Source organism: Scatophagus argus, chromosome 10, assembly GCF_020382885.2.
Source record: "Scatophagus argus isolate fScaArg1 chromosome 10, fScaArg1.pri, whole genome shotgun sequence".
NCBI lineage: Eukaryota > Metazoa > Chordata > Actinopteri > Scatophagidae > Scatophagus > Scatophagus argus.
The window spans coordinates 14,178,557-14,197,493 of NC_058502.1; the positions used below are offsets into that span (position 1 = coordinate 14,178,557).

At 38.1% G+C, this 18,937-nt stretch overlaps 1 protein-coding gene across 7 annotated transcripts in view; it reads left to right on the forward strand.

The window, feature by feature from the left end:
• The first annotated feature begins 5,116 nt into the window (after window positions 1-5,116).
• Window positions 5,117-18,937, forward strand: part of LOC124065776 (neurexin-1a-like) — a 237,960-nt gene continuing 224,139 nt past the window's right edge. For 4 of the 7 annotated variants that reach the window (XM_046401509.1, XM_046401510.1, XM_046401513.1 and 1 more), the window contains exons 1-2: window positions 5,131-5,358; window positions 6,921-8,271. In XM_046401509.1, coding sequence (XP_046257465.1) covers window positions 7,560-8,271 — 712 coding nt within the window. In that variant the 5' untranslated portion in view covers window positions 5,131-5,358; window positions 6,921-7,559. Of the gene's footprint in view, window positions 5,359-6,920; window positions 8,272-18,937 lie in introns of all 7 variants that reach the window. The other 3 variants (XM_046401511.1, XM_046401512.1, XM_046401515.1) reach the window with 2 other exon arrangements.

The window sequence follows — 18,937 nt, forward strand, 5'->3', positions numbered from 1 at the left end:
GGCAGCAGATTTATCAACATATCAGTTCTGCTGATTTTATGAACTGTAAGGATCACCCATATTCAAGATCAATAAAGACTGATTTAATGACATTCCTGCTTTAACTTCATTAAAGATATTTACTGTGCTTTTGTTCGAAAGTGTTTACAAATAACTTAGTTTTTATGTATTTTACATACATGTATTTTAAGCATTATTGCTTGTTGCAACACATCTGCAGCAGGTAGGCTATGCACGTTTAAAGAGAGGCTCCTGATAACCTAGCCTACACAGTTATTTTCTGCTATTCTTAAAAAGAGAAACAGAGAGAGCCAAATTTGTGAACTCCACAGAAGTATTGTTCAGGTTATGCTCTGGTGTTTTAGAGTACATGTGCCATTCTGATTTAAAAAGCAACATGTTGCTGAAAAGGAACAACTTACTGTATTCTATTATTCACAACTACTTAAGCACTTGAGCATAATCTGTTCATCAGGGAATGAGCTCAGGACCTATAACACCTACATTAATTTTCATGGCTGTTGCTGGCCTGCACTGTAACTAGTATAGCTCACCTCCACTAATTTCAGAGGCACTCCAAGTAATTTTGTTCTGGAAATGGGCACACTGATAACATACAGCTGTGCCAGCTGCCTGGATGAGCCACCTCGGCTCTCCACCTACAGCCAACTCTGAAACACACCCCACATTGCCACAACCTCGCCTCAATGAGGGAAAAACCAGAATTTAAGCAGCTTATTCGTAACAATTGTTTAACTGTGGGTGGAAGATGAAATAAAAGCATTGCAAAGTGAGAATCACAATACAAAATAAATTAAGCCTTCACACACAAAAATAAGTATCTCTAAAAGTAAAACATAAAAGTTTCAACTTTAAAAACTATGACTGATTTCTTTCCTTATTATAGTAGAATACACAACACTGGTTTCTGAATTTCATGAGAGAGAGAGTGCCTCATTTGCCAGGAAACCTTCCCCCCCTAGAGTAAAGTAGTGCCCTTGTACAGTAGGTTCAGAATTGCCTTGAGTAAATACAGGGTTTCTTAAATTAGTCTGGCAGAAGATAAATAAGCTTTGGAGAATATTGCTTACCATGTTCCTCCGGTCCTGCAGGAGATCCACCGCCCCTTCTCAGAAACAGTTCAATAATATCAAGGTCCATTCCCCCAAACCTTTACTTGCTTTCCTAAAAATATATGTGTCAAATAAACAGTCAGTCAGTCAGAACCGTGGGTTTGTTAACACAAACACTAACATGCTGAGACTGACAGACAGTGGGGTAACCTTAGCAGCCCTGCTTTTGATTGGATCTGGGGAAATTACACTCTCCAGAACTGTTGTCGGAGAGAGTGTTACATTTGCCATGTGCATGCTTATCTTTTTCTCTTGGAAAAGTAAGAACTAAATGATATTTTTCAGAAGCAATAAAGCAATCTCTAACCTGTCTTGCTTGTCAAAGTATGCACGCTAAGCAGCCATACAGGGTGATGTTACAATGAAATAAGATGAAAGATAGAACTCTTATCATACATATATTTCTACAATAATGAGCTATACATACAAGAACTATCTCTGCCTTCTCCATGGGTCGTGAACTGGAGAAAATTTTGACTTTTTGCCTGGTGCTACAGTTTTTTCTACAAACTCATGAAACATTTATTTTAGTTGGCTAGCTAGCTACAACCAATAGGAACAGTAATATTATGGCAGAGTTTTAATTAGGAGCTAATAAAAGTGTTCACAAACACAATACACCTTTGTTTTGTCCCATCTTTGACTTACAGAGTGAAACTAATATCGTTTTTCATTTTACCAAAGTTTCCAAATTCAAAACTTACATAACCAAATTTGAGATCCCTTCCTTGACAGCTTCCATGATCATAAATATGACCAAAAACGTCAAAGAAATAAGGCCTTAAATTATAAGGAACTACTTTATACATTTATGATGGTGAAAGGGTATGCATCTGGTCTCACAAGAGTCCATTATGTGTCTGTTGTGGTACACCTGTGAAAAATTTATATTCCACTAAAAAAATGCAGCCCTCCTTTACCTCTGTTTTTGAGTGTTAAATAATAGTCTACTCCAACATTTTTTGAAATACATTTGAGTTCTCACCTAGAGTTAGATGAGAAGATCAATATCAATTTCATCTCTGTAGATTCAGTAGAGAAACTGAACCAGGATGTGTTTATCCTGCATGGCAAAGAGACTGAAAAGGAGCCAAATGTTTTGCAAACCACAAAAGGACAAAGAAGTCATACTTGATTTAGTCAGACATGTGCAGCATTTTAGAGCTTTTTAGCCTATAGTGGTCTATATGTCCATATGTTCACAAAAATGGGTTGGAGGAATTCAGTAAAGGTATTTCTAGCAACCAAGTAATTGTGTGCTAAATAACTCAAGAAAAATTAACAAGCAGATCACAGGTTAGTGGCCAAAACTGGAGCTTTAATTTTTCTGGTCCCATTTGTGAAATATTTCATGTCTGAGATGTGTGTGTGATATTCTGAAATGTCTGCCTAGTTACATTAAAGCTGCAGAAGAGAGAAAAGAATGACAGCTTATTCTGTAACTAAGTCCATGAATAGCTCATGATTTCAGTGTTGTATGATTTTTCTGTTCTGCTCTGACTTGAATTACTTTGGAAAGTGAAAGATTACTAATGTATGAACCACCCCACCCCCAAAAAAACCCCAAAACAGCTGCCTTATCCCAGTATGAACCCAGAAAGCGTATACATCTATTAATCTTGAATGCACTATCTCTCCTTTCTCCTTAATCTGTCACTGTAGTGACACAAGCAATACTGTAACCTCAAAAGTTTAAAAAACATAGCTTTAAACCCCGAGTGCTGCAGTATCTAACCCCTCCAAGACACAAAGCTCTGTTTGTTTGCAGTTTTGTCTTCTAGGTTGTTTCTTACAAAGTTAAAGGAACACTGACAGGTTTAAAGTTTACTCTGTAGATAATCCATTTTTGTACAACAACACAACTCGCTCTGTGTGAGAGGATCTGAAATTGTTGAGTCAGTCCCTGTACTCCATTTCCCACCTTATTTTTATCTTTAAGCAGCTATGACCATCAAGCTTGTGCTATGGCTGCTGATAGTTTTAATGAAGTATGAAATGATGAATAATTAATGATTTTATATTATTTCATATGTGAAATGTTTGAAACAGGTTTCACTGCAACTAAGGTTGGTTTAAATACATTCCAGATTCTTTGTAACAAACTGTCTTGCAACTTATATTTAAAATATCCATTCAATTGTCTGCTCCCAACACAACTGAGCATTAAAATTCATAGACATCATGTGTTTTGAATTAAATGCTCATGTGTGTTGTTTTAACTGTGTTAGCATAAAAGAACAGTGCCAAAAAAGGGAAAGGGAAATCATTCTTTCTTGTATTCTTGTAAATTCTTGTAAATATATTTTTAGGTGAAATGCATGAGAGCAATGTGCTTTTCTCACTGTGCTTGCTGTTTAGAAATTTGTGAGGTTACCAGTCACATGGAACAAACAAGACAGATTTTCAGCATTGAATCAAGAAAGACTGATTGCACCACAATTGCACCAGACCTGAGTCCACAAAGCCTGGTGCAGGGCCTGACTTGTGTGGCAGAAACATGCATTGGGTGTCCTTAGTGGATAAAATGTACATATACATATACATAACTGAGCAAACAGCTGCACAACAAAAATAATTGATTTCTTCTCATGTCCTTTCTTAACCTATACATATAAACAACCGCACATCTCACAGTGTATCATCATTTAGTTTACTTATAACATTAGGTCTAGTATTTATCACGTGTATAGTTGTACTTTTTTATTTATTGATTTATTTTTTTTAATATAAGCCATTGACAGATGTGGATGTTTGACTGCTTTGGATAACTGGGATAAAAAGCAGACTGAATGGGAAAAGGGGAATACCCTGGACATCACAGAGATAATGCATACAGTGAAGGCAAACAACTGCAATATACTCTGTATTGTAATAAGCTCAAGAAAGTTATAGTACCCGAAACTACAAAAACAAAATACACTGCTGTAGCAATATTAAAACATCAACACTTGTTGAGACCACAGACAGCAACATAACAAACTAAATATCATATTGTTTGCGTCCACATTAATAAGGTATAATTTGAAAATATGTTGCAGTATGTGTAAGTGTGTGACCTTTGGTTTACTGTCCAAACAAAGTTAATGACAGCATTACATGAGGACTTGCTCTTTTGCCTCAGTGATTCCTGCCTCTGAGCAGCTATCCTTCTTCATACTTTAAGTGCCTCCAAGAGCATCTTGCCGATGGACTGAACTGATACTCAATTTTCTCAGTGTCTCCTTTGCTATTGCAATATTCTGGTCATCAGTCCACATCCTGAATTTTTAGCCTTAGCCTTAATTAGTCAGTGTGAAAAAAGCACACTATTCATGCACCTGCTGTCACCAAATGGCATGTTGCATATATGCAGCTACCACTCGAGTGCCATCCACTGTTAGTACTGCGTTGGATTAACACAGCAGCTTTAATTGTGAAAATAGAGATACATTCACAAGTTTTCAGAAAAAAAAAACTCAACAACACAAACAATTTGAAAACACAAGCTGAAATGCATGTTAAAACAGGTCCTCTTTGGACAGGACAAGCAGTATGAATGTAGACTGTGCAGCATGTTTTATACGGTTGTTTCCTTTATCATTTACACAGCATGAACCTCCTTAGAGACGCAAGACAAATATGCCACACTGAACAAAGTACTACTTGAATATTTAATCATTCAGCTGGATGACACAGTAACCCCAGAACTGAACTCTTGCTCTGTTTCCATTTTCTTTCTTTTTGTGTGTGGGTCTGATCGGTTGCAGTAATTCAGCAGAATTGATTTGTAAGATAATATACATGCTGGAACATAAGCTGTTTGCTGTAAAAGACACAACCCCGCTCTCCAAGTGTACCTAAACCCATCTCTGACTGTCTTCCTACGTTTGGAGTCTTTAGCGCGATCAATTAATCAATCTCAGCAGTTTTACAAGCCTTATCTCCAAAGTTGCCTCTGCCATAAATGTCCGTGGATGGATGCTTATGGAGGCAGAGGCGCTGTCCGAGGTACTGCATTCAGCCCCTCCCCGGTAGACATCACCGAGAGACACGTGATACGCTCTGTCTGTGGCTCCTGACAGTCGCTGGATAAGCTCAACAGGGAAAGCAGATTGCACCTTCTCCTCCACAAGAAAACTGGATTTTTGGCCCCGCACTCCTGAGAGACCCACACCATCCGGCGGTTTAATTTTCTCTTTAGTCTCTTTCTTATCGGGAAACAAACTTGGAGGACGAAATATTTAAGGTAAATTCTTTTTTTTCCCTTTAGCACTGAGGCTGTGTGGGGTTTTTTTTGTGTGTGTGTTTTTTTAGTGGAGTTAGAATGAAAGTGGACCCGTCTCTCCCACTTTCTTTTTCTCGCTCTCACTGATGGCTGTGATTTCACTCGAAAGCAGATCTTGATGTAAAGACTAAGTGGATGTGAGAGTACAGGTTCTCTAACAAGACAAAAAAATATGGACTGTCCGTGTTCTGCGGGAGCTCAGCCCACGGTGCTTTGCATGAAATCGCATTTTTCTCTTGAGCCAACTATTTAGGGTCCCGTGGAAGTAAAGGTGTGCGCGCAAAGGTAACAAAAACGGCTCATGGTGTTTTAAGCAAGACGTCTTATAGTTGTGGGCGACTGCAAAAAAATACCGCAGATAAGGGTATAACATGACGCTCTAGTTTCAGTGATCCCTTTACAGCTGTCATCCAGGGTAAGATGTTAAGGTATGAGATATATTATTAATGAGATCGTGTCCCGTTTTGGCAAAACTACACAGCTCGCGAAACGTTAAATTCTGGTAAGGATTATCCCCCCTCTGGGTTAAGGCAGGAGGATCAATACCTTACCGGTATTCATCGCGTTTGCTGTTTATGGAGAAGATGTTTCAGCCTGTTTAAAGTGCGGTTCCTAAGTAAAGCCGATCTCCAGCCCGTGCAGCGGTTACGTTTTTCTTCTTTGATGTGCAAACTAATTGCGGGGATGTTAAACCATTTTTTAGTCGTTATTATTTCAATATTTAACGCGTTTGGGGTTTTGAAGGGGGAAAAAAAGGTAGAATCCGTGAGAAAAATAGTGACGACGCAAATTTCATGAAGAGCACATTTTTGGGGTCTGACTGAGACCCACCGGCAGCCCGCCCGGTTCGTCGTACACAAACCGACCATTGTGAATCAAATGACGCACTTTTTCTCATGTTAGGTCTTTCACAGAGGGCAGGCCAGTGTAGAGCCTACACGGTATGTCGGAATGCAGCTGATAATGACCACTGACGGTTGCAGAAGTTGCAACGATTCTAAGCAAAAGTATAAGTCCTTTAAAAAAATAAAAGTAAATCAGCAGTTCAATTTTCCGACTTAAGTGTGACTGAGGTTGTGTGCAGGTCGTTGTTTTTTAGACGTGCGAGCATCTGGGTGCGATTAATGATGCAGGCTGTGCACATCGCTCATCCTTTTTTTTTTTTTTTTTTTTAAATGCATTCCTGCGTGCACGTCATGCAAAAACTACATGCAAAAACAAACAAACAAACAAAACAAAAAATACAACGGAAGACCAACACTGAGAGATGAAGTAATGCGTGAATTCTGTGTGATACTGTCCAGTGCTGCTGCTTCCTGGAAAGTCCCACTGATATTAATCTAATGATACTGCTTGTGTTTGCTTTAACAAAGGCCTTTCTGGTTATAAGTGCCTGCTTGGCTGTGTTTCTGCCTTAATCATAGTATCAACTCTGACTTTTGATTAAGGTTTTAGCCAAAGTGGATTTGGAAATGGATATGCTGTAATTCTGATCATGTAATAAATTTGCTTTTCTTTTGCAGACAGCTTTGGGACTGAGGACTGCCTTAACAGAAAGACTGCTTCTTTTGCTGAGCTTATCAGCCAGTGTGGCTCCATATGGCATTTTTTTCTCATTGCTACAGAGGATGCAGGGTGAAAAGCCCCAGGCAAAGGCTTCCAGTTCCCCGCCAAAGAATGCTGGCATGAACATGAAGATTAAAGCTGCCATTTCAACTCAAGTGAAACCGTGCACACTCTAACTGGCACCAGAAGGGACAGTTTCATAATTACATAAATTAGCCTGAGTGTGCCCAATGGATATTTGAATCCCTGTCTTTGTTCTAAATAGCCATGGCAGAGAGGACCTTAAAACAGTTCAAACTATTCTGGCGCGAACAGTGAGAGGTTTGGCCAGTGGCCTGGACAGTGTGAGGTAATGGTATTTGCTCCAGGAAATAAGTGTTGGCCAAGTCTATTGCTATGCAAATACATCATGACATTTAATCTCATGTCTTACAATGCATCAGTTCACACTTGTATATCTATGTAGACAGTCAGTTATAAGCCAGTCTACTCTCCTGCAGTCAACTCTACATATTTCTTGCTTAAGCAAAGGTTCTTTATAAATAAATTCAGCCCTATAAGTCCCTATCCACCTACACAGAATTTGTGAGAACACAATGGTTTTACAAAAGCCACATGGTGCCCATGTCATATGGGTTGGTCTGCTCATTTTTTGCTTTGTAGAAATAGGCACTTGTCTAGAATTTACAGGTGCTGAGGGACAGTGGGCAAGATTTCCAGTGTGGAACGCATGTTGCGAAAGTGAAATGAGCTTTAATATGAAAACAAAGAGTTCCCATGGGCTGCTAGTTTACTTCGATGATGAGGGATTCTGTGACTTTCTAGAACTTCTCATACTGAATGGTAAACTCAGCCTTCGTTTCTCGATCTTCTGTGCCGAGCCTGCGACAGTCGTGTCTGACACAGCGGTCAACGACAGCCAATGGCACGCAGTCACGATAAGGAGAAACTTTAAGAACACAACCCTAATGGTGGACAGTGAGATAAAATGGGTCGAAGTGAAGTCAAAAAGACGGGATATGACTGTTTTCAGCCATTTGTTTGTTGGTGGAATACCACCGGAATTACGATCTGTGGCGTTGCGACTGACATCAGCTGCAGTCAAGGACCAGCTGCCTTTCACTGGATTGATAACAGACATAAAGGTCAACAACACGGAGTCTGTAATGATCAACAGTGAAGGGGTGCTAAAGGACCTCTGTGGTACAGCCAACATGTGCTTAAATGGAGGAGTCTGCAGTTTAATTAACAACGAACCAACATGTGACTGTTCTCAAACGGGGTTCCAAGGAAAGGACTGCAGTGAAGGTAAGACATGTGGATTCGGCATAGACCATACAGTCTGTCAGACATACAACGTGTCCACAATGTCCTCTGTAGCTTTTCCAGTCAGCCACAACTGAATTAAATATATTCAAGTCCCTCATTGTAATTATCGTCAGTAATGCATTCCCTTCCTCTATTAAGCTAAAGCCATGTTTGTTTTAGTCTTAAGACCCGTGCCATTGATCTTCAGTACAGTTGTTTGTAGTGAACGAATCTCCTGCAAGGCCTCATTAGCAAAACATGCAGGTGTTCTTCATCCCCAAAGGTGTCTTCCATTCTTATCAAACAGGTCCATGGGGATTGGTTGACCTATGAAACATCATCTCCAATGGTTTACCTCAAATGCAAGAGCAGGAGTAAACATCTGCGAGTGAGCTGGTGTAAACATGAATGATGTCATTGACTTCACACAGTGTAAAAAGTGTCCAATAGATTGATCAGAAGATAACTCAGATATGAACTGGGTAAGGTTTTGCATCAGCTGTCAGTGTTATTATTACTAACACTGATACTTAGTTTGCCATTTGCAAACATATTTATGATCTATCATTATCATATCTTTTTCTAGAAGACCCCCCAATCAAAACAGTGACCACAGCATGACTGAGCCACAACTTCCCTTGATGTTGTGCTCCTAATTCCTTCAATACTTGTAACAAATAAAAAAAATCAGCCTTGTAATACAGGAAAATAAGAGCCTGAAACACAGCTAGTCAAGGCACAAAAAGAACATGGTGTTCTTTGAGGTAGTGATAATAGTGTCACTCTGTCTTGGCCAAATATTATGATTATAGTATCAGGATCTCTTTGAGTTCTCATACTCACATTGGTTGTGAAGAAAATGAATTCCAGAGCTGCTCACAGGTTGGCTGTTTACCGCTGTGGTGGGGAGGAGCGGGTTTGTTGATCAGGCCAAATGCCATTGGGGGAGGGGTGTGAGAGTAAATCTATCTATAACCTTTTTTTTTCAAATTCCCAGATACTTTATTCATGTTTTATTTTTATTATTAATTGTTATTCTTTATTTATTTTTCATCTCATCTTTTAATAACGGTAAGGTCATTAGGGCAGTGTTGGATAACTTTCAACTGCAGCATGAGATATTCCCATTTGATCGACATTATTCATTGAAGCAGATATGAAGTACCACTAATTAAAATTCCTTCTACACACTGTCCAGGCTAGGTTTTTCTTTCTGCTGTATTCAGGTTTTGTTGATGGTGTTAATATAATGGGAGGAGCAGCACAGGGATTTTCACCAACCTCATACACTGAGAGAATGAGTGTTGCTGTAGTTCACTGATAGGCTTTCAGCATTGGGTAGCATTAAGTATTTGTTTATTTAAACCACTACACACCAGTGAGAAATAGCAGGCTGTATTGCCATCAAAGCACCCTGAATAAATCCACCTCAAAAATTAAATGTGGCAGTAAATACAGTTGGACATGCCACCCAAAATCTATTATTGTTTTCTTTCAGGCTCTTTTCAAGTGCAGACTCTCCATGGTTGATATTCACAAGTCTTTTACTTTACCATTGCCATCATTCAATTTCATTAACATATCTTAAACTTACACTTTTGATATTACTTTAAATTATAATTCAAAACAGATTTGCCTTAGAATTTAATTGGACAAACCACTCTCTTGTTTTTTTTGTTTGTTTGTTTTTTTTGGAAGGTTAATTAGACAAACCTCTCTCTTGTTTTTATTTATTTTATTTTATTTTATTTATTTATTTTATATTATTTTTTTTTATATTATTTATTTTTTTGGAAGACTTTCAAACTTGTCAACAGGTGCACCAAGAGAAATCAGTTTGTGTTTCCTGCTAGGTATGACATATCACATTTGTTAATTACACTATTTTTACTGTAAAGTACATGCAACCACTTGGCCTTCTTTTACCTTTTTATTTATTTATTTATTTATGTTTTTGCTTTAAGCAGGAGAAGAAACATGTCTCAGGTTCTTTAGAAGACTAGTAAATCACAATGCACTCTCCTGTTTTATGGCAGCCATCTTTTTCCATGACATGCAAAATGTAGGTTGATGACAGGTCCATTTCAGAAAAGCTGTGAATTATTAATGCAAAAGACCACAAAGCAACAATTTGTTGATGATGTTAATATCTTAAAAACAGGTTATTATCCAAATGATCACCACTTATTGATTTTCACCAGAGATTTAGTGGATTAAAGACCTTATATCTATTTTAATGTTGACATGTAAAGATTCACTTCTAACATGTGTTCTGCCTGCTTACTTACATGCTAAGAACTAATTTCCAAAGGTCAAGCTAATAATATTTGTTTGAGAGGAGTTGGGTCATATTCCTCTTAATGATATTCATTATGACTGCATTGTAATTAACAAAAAAGCAAATTAGCTTTTAAACTATGGCTATTTGTGATCCTACCACTGCTTGACTGCCTGTCCTTATTCACGTGTTGGCATGTTAAATTCTGAATTTCTACAGTGAATAAAGGATACTCGGAGATATTGCTTATGTTCAGAACATTAATTTACTTGACAGAGGGAACAAAATAATTGGCTATGTACACTAGCTATGGTGTGTGATGTAATACACTCAATACACTCTGTTGTGTCCTTGTCCATTTGTGTTCTCTTTGTGCCCTTTTGGACCAAGGCCAAGATTATTATAAGGTTAATCAGAGCCAGTCCAAACCTCCCTGGGGCCCTAAGCAAGCTAAGGGGCCCTACCTAGACCTCTACCTCTCCCATGAGCCATCGAATCCTCACAATATTATTCAATTAGCTTTGGTTGTACAATGTAAACTGAAGTCTATAGGCTATGGCTGCAGTTTTAGGTCTTGAAATGGTAAATTAAAAAGAACAACGTATATAAAAGCATATGTACACTTATTCACTGGCAACACAGTTATCTTTTCTGAGCTGCAGTTTCGAAAAACTGTTGATATTTATTAAACGTAATAAATGTTGTTTTTTTACTTTGTTGTCGCGGAGCAGCCCTAGAAGTGGCTAACAAGCATGCAGACAGATGGATCAAGAGATGCACTGCCTAGCTATGTCAGCAAGCCAGACAGACTAGAGTAAGAGAGCTGCTCTGCAAGCTAGCGAACAAATTTAGCATCTCTGTCATTTGCTGACCTCAAATTTGGAGAGAACACAAATTCACTTGATGTTTGTAGCACTTGCAAGTTTAACTCGTGCTTTGACACAAGGAGGAGGTGGGGCCCTTGTGTAAATTGCATGGCCTTACTCAACTCAGATCCAAGGGCTCTTTGGATCTGAGCGGTTAGCCACCAGCAGAGAAAAGGCATGTCGCAGGTCTGTCTTTGTAGGTAGGAAAGGGCAACAGGTGAGCATCTCATAGTGCCCCCTGGGTAATGCCGTTTATTTAGGGCCATTATGACCTGTCCAGAGAACCTGATATAGAGGGGGCACAAAAGAGTATTGGCAGGAGAAGTGCTGGTACACAAGAAAAAGTCACAGTACACCAAACAATAAATTTAAAAATAAAGTGAAAATCTAAATTGAATGCAATTGAAATTTTCAATTGCATTCAAGATGCAAGACAAGATTTTCATGGTAAATTAAAGTTTTAATTTTTCTGTGGTCAGGTTTATAGCTGGAACTAAATTAAATGATACTTTAAATAGCTTCTTTTCTCTTCTTTCTTTTCTTTCCCTCTCTCTATCATTAGTCTCATAAGAAATTGTGGCAAAAGATCACATCACATCAGGGTGTCTGCTGTGAGAATTAATTGGTTATGTTATTGCAGCGTTAAGATGGATGATGTAAAAGATAACCTTGTCCTGCATAAAGGATTAGCAGTTATTGTTAAAGAAGTCCATGTAATGAACATACTGTGGCAATGGTGACAAGATCCATTATTGTCATGGAGATGAAGGCTACGGTAATCTTAATAAAATTCTGGCCTAATCCCTTCCCATGTAAAGGAAGGTGATTATCTCATGGACTAACTTAGGGCTGACTGTGATGGGCAAATTTAACTTGTTCTGGTAAACAAATCTTAATAAATGGACAACAATCCAATTGTAAAGAGAAAAAAAAAACTTAGATTTGAAAAATCCTTCATCCTATTTTTAACTGTGCTACAGTGATGGTGACAAAAGAGTCACTTTTTATAGATTCAGGAGTCATCCTAAATGGAGAAGTCGTTTTGCAAGTTTCAAGATGGTGGGTGACAAAGTGCTCAGAGAGAGAGCAGCATCTAAAGCTCATCCTGAAGATGTATATTGATAGTTGTACATCTGCTCGCTTATTATTTACATCTTGCCTGAATTACTACGTCAATCCGTGGAAGAGAAATGACAGGTTGCTAAACAGTCATTAAATCCACAGGATTACACAATGAAAGCCTCAAAGACAAACAGGCAATATGTCAGTAGAGATGCTGCTGTCATCACCCCAGACAACCACAAAGCACAGAGTGGGACTGAAAGCTTTCTCTCAGTCATGCTCCTGCTCTGCCTGACGGAATTATGCAAAACATATAAGCAGGCACTCAGAGTCACATTGTTCTCTCACACAGTGGACCAACTGCCTCTATTCAGTATAACAATGACTTTAAAAGGTTTTTCCTGAAGTCTGGGAGTTTCAAGAGGGAGTACATTATGGTTACTGTATCTCATCATTTAATTTTAGTCTCCACAGTTTACTGATTGTTCTGACATGTTTCATTTACTGTTTGCTCATGTCATTATCCACCTGCTGTTCATTTGCACTGTTTACCTCACCCACTTGCACTATACTCCACCCTGCACTACCTCACTTTTAGACTACCTCCAGAAACATGTTTATATTTATTTTACTTATCTTATTTTATTTTGTGTTACCTTATTCTATTTTATTTTATTTTATTGTTACTTGTTACATTCTATGTATGCACCAATCACCAAAACAAATTCCTAGTAATGTGAAACCTCTTCACTTACAATGGCAATAAAGTCTTTCTGATTCTGATTTAAAATGAGAACTTAATGTTTTGGGCAGCCCGGAGGTGCAATGGGTTAACACTGTGGCCTCGCAGCAAGAGGGTTCCAGGTCCGAATCCTAGTCTGGGCCCTTCTGTGTGGAGTTTGCATGTTCACCCTGTGCCTGTGCTAGTTGCCTAGAAATCATATAGTATTAATTTGGACTTATGTTTCTCACTGCCCAATGAATATCAGTCCAATCTGCTCATCTTCTAGATCTTGTCTGGTCTTCATCAACTTCTCTGGAAAAATTTGTTGCTTTAGCAAAGAAAGTTGGGTGATAATTCACCATTTGTCACTACAAGCAACCTGTTCATAGTCATTAAGTCTAGCTAGATGGAGCCAGATTGTAAAGCACAAAAAGGGCTCCCGAAACTGTCAAAATATGTTTAGATAAATACAGAATGGAGAGAGGCCAATTCAAATGCAGAAACAGGAGTGTTTGGCCTTGGTGTATCACAACCTTCGGCTTGCCTGTTTAAAAAAAAAAAGAAAAAAAAAGGAAAAAGCATTGAATCTGTTTCTCTTGCCTTCGAAGTCGAACGAAAAGAGCAGCTTTTCTGAATTATCAATGAGATTTCTTGGCATGTTTCATTTGTTTGAACTAAACCGCTGTTAGTTGATGCTGAACTTCTCACATCAACCGCATTTCATGTTTTTGGTCAAACATGTTTTTAACGTCACGGGATGTGTCACCAGACCATATAAAAATTGGTATTACTATTTGCAATGAACAAAGGATGTAGCCCTTTATATTTCATTCTAGAGTGCTACTTACATTGCAAGACACAGAGATTCAATTCTCTGTGGAGCTGTCCATGCTGAAATTCTATGAGCTCACGTTACCGTAAGTCACTTTGGTTGAAAGCATCTACCAAATTGTTCCTTTGCCAGCTAGTTCAGTATTCTACTAAGTACAGAGATTTTTTTTTTCTAGCCCAGGGTAACGTAGTCTTGCTTCTTGCTTTCTCACCATCCTGAACTGTACAGAGGAGCAACAACAACAGCTACTGCAAATGGCTGTGCATGGGAAATGTTATCAGATTATTCATTTAAAATCGCAATTGAAGCTGTCCTCGCTCAGATAAATGGACTTATCCCAGACTGCATCACAGTCCGTATCTACATGTAGAAATCCTACTTAATTGTAGAAAATTAGAAACTGTTTTAATGCAGATCTGTCCTCTCATCAGCTAACCCAAGACCATACGTTGATTCAACTCCAAAGTACATTGAAATTTAAAATTTGCCTTTCCATTAAATAATTTAAAAGCTGTTGTATCACTTTGATCAGATGAAAGGATTACGGGATTTGCCAACAGACCTGTCAACTCTCTCCTGTCCAGCCACAAGCTCCACATTGCATGACCTCACACACATGTGCACACACACACGTAAATCCCTTTGATCGGTTAAAACAATTATTTAAATGCACTGTTCTATGGGCAGTAAGTTCCCAGAATCTGTCCTTTTGTTTCTCATTAGGGAAATAACATAGATGCATTGCATAGTTCCATATTTTATCCTGATAAAATGGAATGATGTTGTTCATTTCATCGCACATTAGCTAAACATAAATCAGTCCATTAGAAAAAAAAAAAAGTAGGGCAGACTTCTAAGACTGTACAGCAATCGTTCATTTTCATTTTTCATTTTGTGCATTACGTAATTCAAAAGATAACTCACATTGACTAGATGCGGTAAATAACTGTGATTGCATTGCACTTCTGGGTCCTTGAGAAGATACAGCTAGAAATCCCTGAAACTAACTTTACTCATTGAAGGACTAACAGTCAGACAACTTAAGCCACTTGATTAAGCTGCTAATGTGTGGTGACAGGCTACTCAGAATGACTATAGCCTACAGTAAGTGAAATTATGCCTCACCTGTTTTTGCATTTGAGTCGTGACCATCAGCCAGCTTGGTTATGTGAATTATTTTATCCACTGAACACAGCAGCATCACAGCAGTTTTGCAACATTGAGGAAGGAATCTAATGCAGTATGTGCAGGAACCAAAGTGTGCACGTAGACCAACAAGCCTTCTCTTTGTAGATGTTTTTCCACAGCATATTTGGTTCTCAATTATTAATATTTTAGACTTCATGTTGATGTTGATGAAAATAATTGACAAATTTCGAACCTTTCCTGAATCTCTGCGTGTCACAAATTTGTGTACAACTACAGAAAGTTTCTCAAGGTTACTAGTGTTTATTACAATAACTCCTATCAGCTATCTATGCTAATCCAGAAAGTTTTATTTTGCTACAGGGTTGTCTGATTAGAATTGGTTCTTATTTGAGGGGTTGAATCACACGTTGCAGCTTAATCACAGAGACGTTACATGTGCCTATAATATAAAGACATGCTTTTTCAGATGTTTCTTGGTTGCATTAATATTTATCATGATGCTGGTTTCTTGACTGGGTATTTCCTAGACAAATTCATTTTTAATCAGTAGCAGGAATTGCAAAGTAAAATGTCCTGCCTAGAATTTGACATGTGATGACTTGGCAACCCCTTGATTACATTAGGGACGTGTTTTACATTATCTATCACAGCGATGCATGACCACCTGCTAAAATATTACTTGGTATGTGGAGGAGGAGGAGTGAAACACCATCATGCAAATTTAATACAGCGACTGGATTGATGTTTTTTCGCAGACGCCTATAGCATACATTGTCATTAGTGACAGATCTCTCTCCGACAGTATAATAATAGTAATACTTGCTGACACAAGTTTTTTTTTAAGTATTAAGAAGGTATATTCTTAATATATTAAGGTATATTCAAACAAGAGAATTTTGGCCAGTATGCTAGAACAATTTGTGGCTCTTACTGCAGTCCTCATGTAAGTGCTTTATTTGCAGACTTTCTTAGTCTGATTGAACTAGTGAAGCAGTCTTTCTACCAGATGTTTAAGCAGCATTTCATATTTTTGGGCACTTTGAGGCAGTATAACAAGCTATAACCAGCTGCAAACACAACTTATCAGAAATTAATATATGATATACAGAAGAAGATATACATAAGAAGAAGATATACGTAAGAATTAATTTACTCTACTTTTAGTTCTATTTTGGTCTGCACCAACTTTTGAGGGAAATATGTCTCTTTAACAGCTAAATCAACTGTGTTCACAAGTTGGTCATTAACTTTGTCTGCACACAGTTTGGTAGTGAGCAGGAAGCACAAGCACGTTCATCGGAGTTGTTCAGATGAAATCAAGTTACTGCAATGTGTGGAAAGAGGGTGATGAGAGCGGTGACAAAACAGTACATTTGAGGGCCATAAAAATCAAACAATGAGCTGAACGATGCTGAGGGGAAATGCAGACTTGAGCGATAATTCCGTCTCTACGAGCCGCTCCCTTCACATAATGCATAGGGGTTTTTTTGTGTCATTACTGTGAAAAAATTAACAGAGATAGCCATCCTGACTATTGCAGGACTGTTGCATTCCAGCAGCAGTGCAGGACAACTCAAAAGTAATGTGCTGGACAGGCTTTATACCTCAAGCCACTTATGCACATTTTGTTGCAACCCCAAGGGCAACTGAACTTGAAATGGTGAGAGCAACAGCAGGGTAGAAAAGAGGGCAGAGTTACGTTGGGTGGCTGAAAGGATGAATTGAAATGGAATTCTGAATGAAAATTAGTTAATGGTTTAAGACTGTGTATTTAACATCTCAAAAAGATCAGTGAGTCCCAGAGATTACAGTTGTAGGAGAAATCTTGTAACTCATCATCATATTATGTTTCCTCCTAATGACACTGGTATGTTTTGTTATTTGTAGAGAATATGAAGAGTCAAGATAACAAATGTTGTCTCCTTAACGCTGTAAACTTGTAAGCAAGAATGTACAGAAAATTTAGCAAATTCAGTAAGTAGCTGGTGTTTGAAATCTCAAAAGCAGCACAAGTTTTAAGTATTCAGTGGCTTATCTCGTGCACATATATAAAGTATAAATTAAACTGCTTTCCCACACACATGATAGGAAGATGAATTTGAATGAGAGCTCCCTTTCAGACACGTCTGTCATGGTACGAGCACAAACCATGTGACCTCACTGTATCTGTGGAAGTGTCATTCTGACTAGAAGCCTCCTGCAGCTTCACTCAGACAAAAGCAGATTAATAGTATACTGCTGTCTGAGTCCAAAGACAGATATTGGGATCAAAAGATTAGAGGGATTTTCCCGGAGGATTGTTGCCTTGTTTAAATACAACTGCTCCTGACTGTCAAAGGGTGTTTGTGAAATTCTTTGACACCAGACTCCTCCTTTAACGGGATTCGTCCCACAGCACAAATAAACACATCCGAATATCCATGCGACACATGCTCGTATTAAACCATGCTATATAATATGTTTCCTGTTAAAGCGTGTTTAGCTGGCCTATGGAGTTTAGAGTATATAATGAGATGTATAATATACGGGATGAATGCTGTTATCTCTTAATCACTGCCTTGAAATGCATGCATGTGTGACACTTGACAGATTTTTGGCTTTAAACAAATCTCTCATCTTTGTTTATCATAGATGACTTACTTATTCATTCCTATGTGGGTCGGAATATCTCACTTTGCATAATTGTTGGATGTTTTCAATGCAATCTGAACGGTTTGATCTCCCCTGCAAAGATACAGAATAAACCTGTTTCGAGGTAAAAATTTGCCTCTTTAAATTCCAGGCTGTGGATGATACTTTTACTTTGAACATAAGTTGCCTTTGATGCTGCTGGTTGGGTGTCATACTTCATGGGAGTTGCGTGAAATACTAAAAACAAGTCGAAAGTGCACTGCCATGATGTGAAAGCTGCCATGGCAATGATAGAGCGAGGACAAATCACTTTTCAGGAACATGTCTTGTGACTTTGAAACCCTTTGTGACTGTAACAGTACAAATAAAGCTGCCTTATTGTAGAATGCGTTATGTGTCACATTTTGAGATTTTTTTTTTTTTTTTACTTACAGTACAAGAAAGAGTTCTCTTTTTGTAATATCTATATTTTTGTCCATTGTGAAATTATCAATAGGATAACTAAAACAGTACTACAGTCAGTACAGCACAAATCATTGGTTGCATTTTCACCAGGAACCTTTTTTGTCATATAGAATGAATTGGGCAGTAGCTTAATGTTAGCAGTACTTAGAGCTTAGCTGTATTTAATGCTCAGTGTGCTTTATTAATACTTTTTTTTTAACTTTAGCTGAAGAGCTGCTCTTCAGATAGGGATTTGTCACACATCAACAGTGGGAGCCATGCAGTTTCCTTAAGCAATTGCTGAGAATGTTTGGCTAGAAAATGTTGGTGAACATAACCACATATTGCTTCAACATGAGGCCGTGATTTCTATTACAATGACTTAAATATAAGCTGAGCCCATACTTACAAACTTGCAGTTCACATTGATTTCTTAGTCACACTGCCAGTCCTAATACTCAAGTGTTCAACAGCTACTACATTTCTGAAAAAAAAAAAAAAAAAAAAAAAAATTCCTCCACATCTGTAATACTATCCTAGATATTTTCAATCCTGGGATTAAGGTTATTAGAAGTACTCTATAAGCTGTTCTGATTATCCTGTTGGATCATTCCAACACACAAGATGTAAAAGAATGGTGAGGTCTTCAGCACATCTGCTCCCACAATCCTCTCTGTTTG